Raw genomic sequence first — 12311 nt, forward strand, 5'->3', positions numbered from 1 at the left:
ATAGCCGCCAGTCAGTCCAACATGGCCGCGCTCGCCATTTCTGCGCACGCGTCAATGCGTGCGTGCGTACGAATAAATCGATCACTCATTTTTTTAAACATTTTAATTTTAATTGAATCGGCGCCGAACTGATATACGCGAGCGTAAGTTGAAGTTAACAACTGCGTTAGGATGAGAATGAACTCGCTTAAACTCTCCCTGCAATGCGCTCCAACCACGCACAGTGACCCCGGTCACGTGACCATCGACGACCCATCGACGACTCTCCACCTCGTCTGCACATGTTACGCGAAAAGAACGCAAAATATTTTCAACCTGCATATCAGTAGCGAATACGTATGCATGGCTGACGAATTCGAGCGCAAGCGTTGCGGCGTGATCGCTTCGACACTTGAATAAAGCGCAGGATGGAGGTCGGAATCAGGGGCGTCGTATGATTATGAGCTCAGAGACTCGGTTGATCAATGACGCGAATATTCCGCTCGAATTATTTCAACGCCGCGATAAGAAACAACGACAACGCCGTTCGCGGTCGACCGACTTTATTGACGAGCGCTGTCATTGCGCGCTGGAAATCCGGATGCGACATTGTGATTAATGATAGCATCTATCTCACACCACGCGCCGTAGAATGTAACGCGTAATCGCTCGAACATAATAGCTATACATGTTACACTGTATAGCCTTGTCGCTAGAGATATACGCTTCGTGTTACCGCGTGAATTCAAAATAGTCTGTGGGTAAATTATTGTGTTAAATAAATAAATAAATACTAAACCGAATAAGTAAATATGTATATATATATATATATATATATATATATATATATATATATATATATACGTATATAGCATGTAAACTGCTTTTCGAAAAAACCCTAGAAAGTGTAGGCAAACAGGTGTTGGAAAAAATATGTGTTGGTGTAGTTAAATAGGCGAAACAACTGCGTTTGTTTAAAGGTGTTACCTATAGTTACCTGGTGATAGATTTAACCATAAGCATGCCACCTACCGCTGTTAAACAAAGAAATACAGAGAAATCTGGCGGCACGCCGCGTTTTTTACAGCTTTGCAAAACCAACATGATCCGTTTACTGACACTCTCCTACAACAAACCACAATATTTGCGCCATGTCGCGAAGCACGCGACCTCTATCGGCAATTACGCGTCATTCGCTCCCGTTTTTTTTTCTCCCGTCGCGTATTAAACACCGCGCGCTGTGTGTGTGTATACGTTTCGGATTTTCGGCCAACCAGTTTCGCCGGCTGAAGGCTATGGATGATGGGGAGGTTCAGTGACTTGCGGTCACGCACGGCGGCTGCGGATTCGGTGACTGCGCGGTCGGGTGACGCGGCAAGGACTATGGGATGTGTCTAATCACAGGTCCCCTGCCTGCAACGCCTGCAGTCTGCACAGTCAGGCGCACTGTGTCGGTCGGTCGGCCTTACACACACACTGACCCGGTTCGCGTTGCGAATGTAGGTTTCTACGCGTTTGTCGGACAAGGGAGGAACCAGTGCTGGTGCTGTTGTGTCGTCTGCGAAGTTGTTCGGGAGAGAGTGAGTACTGTGTAGTGGGAGTACACTCAAAAAACTAAAGTGTAAAACTAGTTACACTTATCGAGTGTTACATCACATATAACACTTGAAGCGTCACTCCAAGTAATACAGGTGTCAGGTATGTAATCATAAAGTGTTAAAACAGTGACACTTTCTTTAATGTCAAAAATTTACACTATATGTGTCAAACTGAGCTCCACAATCTTTTATAAGAGCTCCATTCCCTGCTCTCCCTTTCACAAGAGTTAACATTGTTCTTTGTTCATAAAGTTATTTACGTGCGCAGTGGCTGGAGGTACGACAGCCGTATCTTAATGTCTCGAAGCTACGGGTACGGCAGTCCATTTGCGCATGCGTCGCTTTCCCACAAAATAATGCGGATGGAAATTAATTGACGATTTAATTCACGATTAAGATTTCTTGATGAGCTAGAAAACACTCGGATTTGAAGTATGAAAATGAACATTATTGTGCCAGCTAGCCTACACCAGTTGATTGGGATTGATTGTCAGTTCAGATGCAAAATATTGAAAGCCAAAGGTTATACACCATAGATTAATTTAGGTACTATGACACGCGTATATAAGATAGCCGAGTCGGTTTAGAGTTATTGTTAGGGTTAGGTTAGGGTTAGCGTTAAGGTTAGGGTTAGGGATAGAGATAGTGTGACTGTTTGTACTTGTGTGTGAGACTGCCGTACCCGTGTAAAGTCAGTGTTTACATTTAACACTACAGTACTTACTCGTTTTAGTCCAAAACGAGTTAATATTTACCAACGAGGTGTTAATATTACTAACACTTCATTGGTATAAATTATTCTAACACTTGAAATTAATTACACTTAAGCTGCTGTCTCTAACTGAACTCTTTATAGTGTAGACAATTGACACTTTACGATTCAATTCTGACACTTTATTTTTTTGAGTGTTGTGTGTGTGTGTGTGTGTGTGTGTGTGTGTGTGTGTGTGTGTGTGTGTGTGTGTGTGTCTGTGTGTGTGTGCGTGTGTGTGTGTGTGCGTACGTTCGCGAGGTAAGGAAATTTTGTTTTGATTACTGTCCAGAGACTTCTAATGATTATTGATTGATTGGATGCCAACGTGATTGACTGATTGTTATCGATAACTGATTCGAATTGCTTGTTTACAGCTCTCACAACACGCTCGTATGTGCTATACGCAGTCTGAACGCTCGTGCGAAATTCAACGTGTGAGCGCTCGCGTGTGATAGTCAGCGTGTGTATTATCTGCATGGAACTACACGGTGACTGTCGCATCGAAGGACTACACACGTTCATATAGATTCTTCAAGCTGATGTTCATACGGAGAGAGATTCGAAGCGCTAATGTTCATGCATCATACAGTGGGAAGGTATACTCACCATTAGTAGACGCAGCCTATAACTTGAATGCCCAAACAGAGACAACAAACGCATTGAAGATTGAAATTTAGCGTGCCTAGAGTTAAGGGATGCCTGTGGCGTAACAATGTCTCTCTCGTCTCTCCCGTAGCAAGCCTTCCTCGTCGGATATCCTCGATAGATTCTAGACAGTATAGCCATATCGGTTCAGAAGAAAACAATCAAGAAGAGGCACAACAACAGAAACAACGACGACGACGACCACGACGACAACAACAACAACAACAACAAGTCCGATGTTCAAGAAATTCACGCCGGAAAGTCGCGCGCTCACTCTCGCCTGAGGATTGAACACCCTACACACAACACCACTGATAACCTCCTGACGTCACGCCATGACGTCACAGGTCATCAGCGCGCAGACGAGCGTCCGAGAGAAGCCGAATCTAGCCGAGTCGGCGCGTCGTCTGCTGAAACGACTCACGACGCGTGGCGCTAGCGACGGCCGCGACTCGCAGCTACCCTGCTCCGCCGACGCCTCGCCATCAGACAGCGACGACGCGGCATCGGCGCTCGCCGATCAGGATACTCTTCCGCAGACCTTCAGCGTGCGGTACCTCGGTCGGCGGCCGACGCGCGGACTGTGGGGCATCCGACACACGCGCCACCCCGTCGAATCTCTCATCGACGCCTCCAGGGGGCGTGGTCAGGAAGATGCGCTTCCGGCGTTGCAGCTGCAGGTGTCGAAGTACGGCATACACACGAGTGTCGTCGTCGGCAGCGACGGCGTCAGCGTCGGCGACGGCGACAGCGACGCCATCGGCCTGCGTCCGATCGACACGATATCGTACGGCGTGCAGGACGTCAAGTACTCGCGCGTCTTCGCGATGATCGTCGTCCGAGGCGACGCGTTTCCGGATCCGGATTTCGAGTGCCACGCCTACGTGTGCGAGAGCCGCCAGGGGGCGCGCCGGCTCGCCTGCGCGCTCGCGTTCGCTTTTAAGGAGTTCGGGCGCGAGTGCATGCGCACGGAGTCGCGGCCGCGCAGGTTTGCGATTGACCTGAGGTCGGCCGAGGAGATCGAGAAGGAGTGCTCATCACAGGAGCAAGACTCCGAAGCCTGACCGCCATCTTGATGATTGGCCGCCATCGCGAAGTTCAGTAGTCATCTTGAAGCTTGGCCGCCATGTTGAAGTTCAGTAGTCATCTTGAAGCTTGGCCGCCATGTTGAAGTTCAGTAGTCATCTTGAAGCTTGGCCGCCATGTTGAAGTTCAGTAGTCATCTTAAAGCTTGGCAGCTATCTTGAAGTTTGGTAGCCATCTTCATACTTGGCAGCCACCTTGAAGCTTGGCCGCCATCTTGAAGATTGGTAGCCATCCTGAAGCTTGGCTGCCATCCTTGAAGCTTAGCCACAATTTTCAATTGTTACAGCATTATTGAACCTTATTCTGTAAGCTATAAAGCATAAACTTGGAAAATAATTTACGCTCTGAGTTTAACAGAAGATCTACGGAAAAAATTGCCATCCACTATCGTGCCTATAGTAGATTCTACATACACGCACAGATACAAACACGCATGCAGTGCGTTCTAAATATGTTAACGGTGTTTCACATACCGTCTATGCGTTCTATATCTGGTATGATTACATAATTTTTTATACACCATACAAATAATTGCATTGATGCTAGTTAATTCTGCCGTTAGCGCATATATTATTTATAATTTAATCGCAAGATGGCAGGTGAAGCATGCACGATTAATTACTGCCAATTCGTGTGTTGGCGGAAGCGGCGGGTATGATCGGCGTACATAGTAAATTACACAGAAAGAAACTATGGCGAAAAATACTGCATTTGGGCGCTTGTATGCAGGGATACACGCAACTTGAATTTAAACGAAAGACGTGAACCTAAAAGATCGATGCTTTGAAACTAGGCACACATCAGAGCGACGGTACCGCACACCCACAGCAAACGTTGCGTGCGTCTTATTTTTCTACACGAATAAGACGAATAGTTGATCGACTCGCTAAACTTGGCAACTAAAAGCCGATAGTTTAATCATGTCATATAAATTTTGGATAATGTTGTTGCGATATTTGTGTCTAAGTACTCTGCTAACATTGTTACTGGAGTTCAATAATTCAATTCTTGTTGATGCATGTTTGTTAGCCCCGGATCGGCTAAAGAATTAATGGCGTGTCCATGTTTCATCGGTTAAAAATAATACCGTATAGTTTGCTTTCTAATTTCTCTATACAATTCCATGTGTTTCCCTACGTGCGTATAGCTCGGAAACCGCTGCATTATATTCGTCGTCTTGCTCTTCTGCTTCGGCTTCGACTTCTGCTGGATGAAATTCCCGATACCATGTGCAGAGACGAGCATCCCTGCAGAACGTTATCATACTAGTATATGGCAGCAAATCCAGTCTGACGGAGCATAGAAAATTATAACATTGATGCGATTGAATGTAGTCGTGAGTAAATAAACGCTTATCCTTGGTATCGGAACTGAATGGCTTAGGCTTTATTGTAGTTGACGTATCTAGGAAGTGGGTCGGTAGCCGAGACAGGTCATAGTAATTTTCGCAATTGCCTTCACCTTAGTCGACGTATATATCATTGCCATCTGCAATAAATTTCACTTATACAGCAGTTAGCGTAAGCAGTAAAAAAACTCCTAAGCTACATCGTTAGCGAGTTCATTCCCTTCGTATTACGTTAACGTCGGCTTAGATATATACCACGGCACATGCCAGACACTCGTAAGATATGAAATGAGTAAGGACAGCAATCTAGTCTCTATTAGTCTAAATACACAGACACACTGCACGCAATCGTAAGATTTTAATGTGTGTAACCGACAAACACAGCGTGCAAAATTTCAACAGCGTGCAAACCTTACCACCATTCTAATCATGTCCACATTAATGAATCAACCGTGAGGGTGGTCCATGATAGATGAACAATCCATGAGGCTGGTCCATGGTGGTAGAATCTATTATGATTCAAGTAAACAGTAGGGGAGACACGGTGATGACAGAATACGGCGAACTCATCACGATGGCCATGAGGTTGACTCTTTTAATTGTGACGGTAAAAGTCCATGGTGGCGGCCACGCCAATATATACTAGCCAAGAATAGTGAAACCTATCTGCCTGATTGGAGGCCAGCAGTGCGAATATCGTTTGCATAGCTGGCAGAGGTGCTGCCCCCTACCGCCGCCGACGTTGTAGGTTTACTATACGTTTCCGGCGCGACGCGATTAATTGGAAATGGTGCCGCGGGTGTGTTAGCAAGTGTGTTGATGTCCAATGAGCCGTCTGTTATATAATAAAGCGCGTAAATCTTCACAACGAATAAGCACAACAATGTCACGTACGCGTTCGCGAGCACAGCTATTACTAGTAGCACCACCTTATAGGAGGCACGATTAATGATGAAATAGATGGGAATGAAAGCCATCCACATTAGCACGGCCGTGTAGGCACAGATACCGATGAAACGCGACTCGTTGAAGTTGTGCGGCAGTTTACGTGTCTTTACGGCGTAGTAGGTGCAGGCGACGACCAGAAGCAGGTTGAAGATGGCGGATGAATGGAGTTCTACAGGCGCCAGCCAGCAGTACATCTCGACGTACGGTACACTCAGCGACCTCTGTTGCTTGGTGGGTACAGGCGGTACAACGATAGCCGTCACTATGCTGGACAACAGCTGCAGAAAACATTACGTGCGTTTTTTTCACTTCCTGCGAAAGGTTATATTAGTAAAAATATAATTCTACCACGGGATCTAATTTATAGTCCAGTGATACGTTTTGTTTATACAACAAAATAATTATGACTCTTATAAGTTCAAAACGGCGTAACTGATGCATGACATTTTACTTCAAGGTTTATAACATTTTAAACGTGTGATGTCATAACTACCTGTTATGTTTCTGACAACACACCTCAGCATAATAAATGAATTGCTCTGAAAAATCCATGTACTTTAAAATCGGCGTAACAAAAACAAATACATCCACGAATTAACTGTATATTATGTACTTACTTGAATTGCTGTGATGATGAAGGTGAATATAAGTTGTGATTTGGAACTGACAAACGGCGGTCGCACGTTACTATTTTTCCCAGCAGTAAATATCCTATAGATGCGGTTTGTGCGTATCAGCAGCGGTGCGTAGATGGTCGTGAATGACAGCGGTAGACCCAGCTCCATGAGTGTGCAAGTGACGGCTGACGGAGGAGCGAGCATCAGCAACACCAGCACGAAGCTCAGAAGGATTCCAGACAGCATGACAGCGCTCAGCTCTTTACTGCAGGCTTTGATGAGCTGTGCCTTTCTCTCCTTCGCGAACACAGCAGCTACCATCGCCACTGCTGCGATGCCACAAGCAGCGACTACAGAGAACGCGATGGCAACCATATCCGAGTATCGTATGTACTCCAGGTAGATCTCCTCGCAGAGGAACGCGTCGCGCTCGCTCGGCCAGTAGAGGGCGGAGCAGGGCACGCAGTCGGTGGCGTTGTTGATAAGGTATTCGTTGTCGCGGCATGGTTGACACTTCCAGCAGCAGCTTTGCTTCAGCTGGATGCGGTAATGGCGGACGGGACAAGGCCTGCTGCAGACGGACTCTGGTGATTCTCCCGTGGCTCGCATCCAAGATAGTAGCGTCTCGTTTATGACAAGTTTGCTGCTTTCCCACGTGCCGACGTCAACGATACGATGACTGGCGTTATCGTCGCGGATAAAATGCAGGATTATATACCGCGGAGATATGTTTCCGTTTTCGTCGAAGCGTATGACGTGACCAGGATAGCTTTCAAACGAAACGTTCTTCAGATACGCGAGCAGACGCGGACCCGTGACGCAGCGACGCAACATCAGGCCGCTGACGCTGACGCAGTGATCTCGTACAACAGCGTCAAGAGCGTAGGCGAACGAGTAAACCGCGTTCGTAACGTGATAGACACCACGCTTTAACGGCCGATGCGTTAACGTTTCATCAACTCGGCACGTGTCTAGAGTGAAGCTGCAGTTATGCGCCTGTTCCCAACTCTCGCGGATCCATCTATTGTTTTCAGAGTCCTCTAGCGTCCGGTTCTGCCACCACGATTCCAGTTCCGGATCAACAAGTGGCGTCCACAGACCTACGATGATTGCACCATCCATAACATCCTCGTAACCTGTGAACGGTTCGTACGCGGAATCGTCGCTGAGAATCCATATAAAATGGTTCGTGATATTGGCTCGCTGTACGGATTTCATCAGAAGAGAAAGCTGGCTTTGGTAGAGAAACAGAACAACAACCTTAGCGTTCATGTGCTGTAGCAGCTCATCAACGACCAGGTCGTACTCCGATTCAGTCCCACCCGCCTTTCGTAGCGAAAGCTTACGATACAAGCCGATACACAGTCCGTTATTCTTGCTGACAAGCAGCTGAAATAGTCTTGCGGCGTTTTCACCGTAGCTGCCTTCAACGTATAGCATTGAGACGTAACTCCAACCAAATCTATTTATTAGTGACACCATGGCGGCCACTTGGTTGGTGTCGGCGGGCACAGTGCGCATGAAGTAGGGAAACTCACTTTTGTCACTCAACACGTCGCTGGTAGAGAATGGGCTGACTTGTGGTATTTGTAACAACTGAAGAATGTGTGAAATTTGCACGCTAATATGGCTGAACATTTCACCAATAACACCGACGACGTCACAGTGGTCACAAAGTGCTGTCCCAACAGCGTCATCGTTGGCATCGGTCACATTTTGCGGATCATCTCTGATCTTAATGAAGTTCAACGCTCTGGCAATGGCTATGGTATCCTTCTGACAACTATCATATATCGTGTAGCCCAGCGTGATTCCGGGTAAGATTTCACTGTCGTTGTTAATCTTTTCGACGGCATAAACGATTGCGTACATATACTGCAGTAAAACAGTGTCAATGTACTTCGTGCATCCGTGCTCGGCGTCGGCTTCGTGTAAAGGCATGATGGTGCCGATCGTGAGGACACCTGGCGCCTTTATCAGTCCCTCTGGAACGTGGTGTAACACCAACACTGCTGACTGAACGAGGTGAGCAGCAAGCAGAAACACAAGAGCATTGCATTTATGCATCTTCATTCTGTTATCGCTCATCTGTGATGTCGTCTGTGTGATTCCTGCACTTTTCGCTGCATGTTGTTTCTCTTCTATTGCGTTTCTAATTGAATCTATGTTAATTTGAAACGGTTTGATCGCGTTAAAAATTCTGTTGGCGCTTCCCGTAGAAACGCTTATATAGGTTGTCGTACGCACTTTACCTTCTTGTTGTACAGAGCTGGGTTCAGAACCTTAATCTGTTTCATTGCTAAACCAGAAAGCAGAAAGATAACTACGATGAGAACAGATCATGTGTATTAAATATTACGTACACTCTTACTCTTTCTCCCTCACGATTCTCTCTTTCGCTCTCTCTCTCTCTCTCTCTCTCTCTCTCTCTCTCTCTGCTCCCCCCGCGCGCGCTCTCTCTCTCTCTCTCTCTCTCTCTCTCTCTCTCTCTCTATCTAGCTATCTCTACTCACTCTCTCTCCTTCTCTCTCTTTAGCTTCCTCTCTCTCTCTCTCACACACACACTCTCCCTTCTCCACCTGTCTCTCTCTGTAATGGTCTCTTCTTCACATTTGTCTGCCTATCTGGCGGTCCGTCTGCATTCTCCCTCTAAGCTTTTTCTTGCAATGATTATACGTTAGAAAGACTTACAAATCTCGAGGAATTGTCCAATTTTTTCGTAAAACCCTGTTCGCCATCTTCGTTCGAAATAAACTCGATAGTTGGCGCCACATGCACCGTAGCGAGACTATTGTGATTAACGAGGTGTGGAGGGAACGTCCAACCAGTGTGAAATACGTCGCGAACTGCACGAAGGTTATATTTGCAAAAATGTTGTCGTCGTCTTTTTGTAAAAAAATCAATTTTTACCGACACTAATTACACCCTGACGGTTTTAGCTGATAAACTAGTTAAAGATACAGAAGCTGCTGAGGGGTTTAATTTACTGTAGGGGCATTGTATAACGAACTACGCATTAAGCTCTAGAGTTGGTTTAAATATTGGACGCAACTACAAAACGAAAGGTACGATGCGGCAATTTAACTACAAAAAATTACTGACCACTCAGCCTTTTACATTTCAAATAAGTGTTCAATAATTATTTTATATAAGCTATTTACCGTGACGTGACCAGTTTAACAGCGAGTTACGGTATGATATTTTCTGTAGATTGCTGACGGATACTCTACTTACGACTACTGCGTTCTCTTCTATATTCTTCTAGTACGACATTTGCTTTGATTTAGTACACCTTAATAGACGACATGCAGATGTTTCATAACCACGACACAATCTTACAGACTAAGTTCATAACATATCAGGTGTTTGTAGTTAGTTAACTTTAATCAAATATAGTTGATAATTGGAAAAGGGAACCCTTCCAGCGTTCTAATGAAGTTGCAAACCGAAGTAAAATCGACTTACTGTCAGAGAGATGACATCGTGATGCTTGCCAATGCCGCACGCACCGTAGAGTCATATGTCATCATCGTCGATTGAAGACGCCATATACGTCATACACCAAAGCTTGAAAAGCAATACGAGCAGCCGCCTGCTCGCTTATATACACAAACACATACACACACATATACATATATATATATATGAATATATATATATACATATATCTATATATATATATATATATATATACTCGCTTAATTACTAGCACTGACGTAAATGCAGGTATGTGCTCAGGTACATTAGATAAATTCCTGCGCATGTCACATTACCTGGCCATTATATATATTGGCAGGTAATGTGACATGCGCAAAAATGATCTAATGTGCCTGAGCACATACCTGCACTTACGTCAGTGCTAGTAATTAAGCGAGTGAGCGAGAGAGAGAGAGAGAGTGAGAGAAAGTTACTGCATGGGCATGATTGCAGAGCTATGGGATAAATAAATGAATATAACATGGTGTTAAATATGCATACAGACCAGCAGATTCTGACACATCTGTTTAAATATTTAATTCCATCTTGTAGTAATCCGTGCAGAACCTACGCAGAGTCCACACGAATCATCACACACACGCACGCACACACACATGCACGTACGCACACACATACACATGCACGCACGCACGCACGCACACACGCACACCGCAACGCAGCGCACGACACGCATGCACGCCAATCACGAACGCTGGTTCACGCACTACACGACGCAGACACAAGTCTCGCACGCATACGCACAACACCACGCACCGCACGCACACACCGGCAAGCACACCAAACACATATTCATTGGACCGCACGCCACGCACAGTACACACATCACAGCCACACGCGCGCGCAACCATCACACACACATGCACGCACGCACACACATACACAATGCAATGCACGCACGCACACACGCACGCACCACACGCGCGCTCACTGCACGACGAAACACACCATCGCACACACACACACACATCACACACACACACACACGCACAACACACACGAACCCACACACACAGCATGCACACGCACCCCACACACACAAACCACATACAAACGCTGACACACACAGAACACGGCCTCCCACAAACCATACACGCAACACGCATCCCGCACACAGACCACTGCAAGCCATAACCATCAAACGCCCTGCACGCATGCCGCACCGCATGCACGCGAACGCACGCCCTCGCATTGTCTACCTTTGTGCTGCATATATATATTATATTATATATATATACCTATATTATACCATGTATAATATGCCAAATCAAGATCAGTTGGCATTTACTCTTTTTTTCATATTATTTTCATGTTTATTTTCGTCGGAGTTTGCAACGGCCCTACAGCCACTCACGGGAGACCACGTTGTCGCTCGCGCCTCACGCTAAGCGCGCCCTCACATTGTGTGATCGGACACTAAAAAAACATTTTCCCACAATCTATGCGCGCAGCACGCGCCAATGCGTCCCCTCGCCCAGTTGCTTTGGTCGCAAAACACTCATTCTACCACAGCGGCTGAGCAAGCCCGTCCTAAGCGCGACAGGCCCGTCCCTGTTTGGGTGTCGTCTGACCGCATCTCTACCCGTGCCCGCCGGTATTTCGCGCCGCCATCGGTAAGCCCGTTCGTGGCCACAGATACCGTGCCGTCCAGTCCGCGCGGCTTTATCTGCACGAGGGTATTCAATCACGCTGCGGGATGGCGATCTCGCAGCCGATCCCACCCAACCGGATCCGCCCTCGCAGCCGGGGCGACGTCACGCGGTTACGGGCGTACATGATTTTCGGCGCAAACGAGGCGTGTCGTTGGGTCGCTCGCGTCCATCGTGGTGTCAGAGGGAGGG

At 46.5% G+C, this 12311-nt stretch overlaps 2 protein-coding genes across 3 annotated transcripts; one reads left to right on the forward strand and one right to left on the reverse strand.

Moving 5' to 3' along the window:
• Positions 1-1416: 1416 nt before the first annotated feature.
• LOC106807569 lies at positions 1417-5432 on the forward strand. Of its 2 annotated transcripts, XM_014809940.1 has the most exons (3): positions 1417-1677; positions 2706-2927; positions 3068-5432. In XM_014809940.1, exon 3 carries the CDS (start codon positions 3312-3314, stop codon positions 4038-4040), a length of 729 nt encoding a protein of 242 aa, XP_014665426.1. In that variant the 5' UTR covers positions 1417-1677; positions 2706-2927; positions 3068-3311; the 3' UTR covers positions 4041-5432. The 2 variants fall into 2 exon arrangements, with proteins under 2 accessions (XP_014665426.1, XP_014665427.1); XM_014809941.1 differs by having other exon boundaries at positions 1417-1559; positions 2706-5432.
• Positions 4215-9272, reverse strand: LOC106807563 (metabotropic glutamate receptor-like). The gene is made up of 5 exons (XM_014809933.1): positions 9228-9272; positions 6976-8991; positions 6420-6636; positions 5180-5309; positions 4215-4314 (listed from the first exon to the last, which is right to left on the reverse strand). The coding sequence occupies exons 1-5, from the start codon at positions 9270-9272 to the stop codon at positions 4215-4217; spliced, it is 2508 nt and encodes an 835-aa protein (XP_014665419.1).
• Positions 9273-12311: the final 3039 nt, after the last annotated feature.

This window comes from Priapulus caudatus, unplaced genomic scaffold (genome assembly GCF_000485595.1).
Source record: "Priapulus caudatus unplaced genomic scaffold, Priapulus_caudatus-5.0.1 Scaffold223, whole genome shotgun sequence".
In the NCBI taxonomy this organism is placed as follows: domain Eukaryota; kingdom Metazoa; phylum Priapulida; class Priapulimorpha; order Priapulimorphida; family Priapulidae; genus Priapulus; species Priapulus caudatus.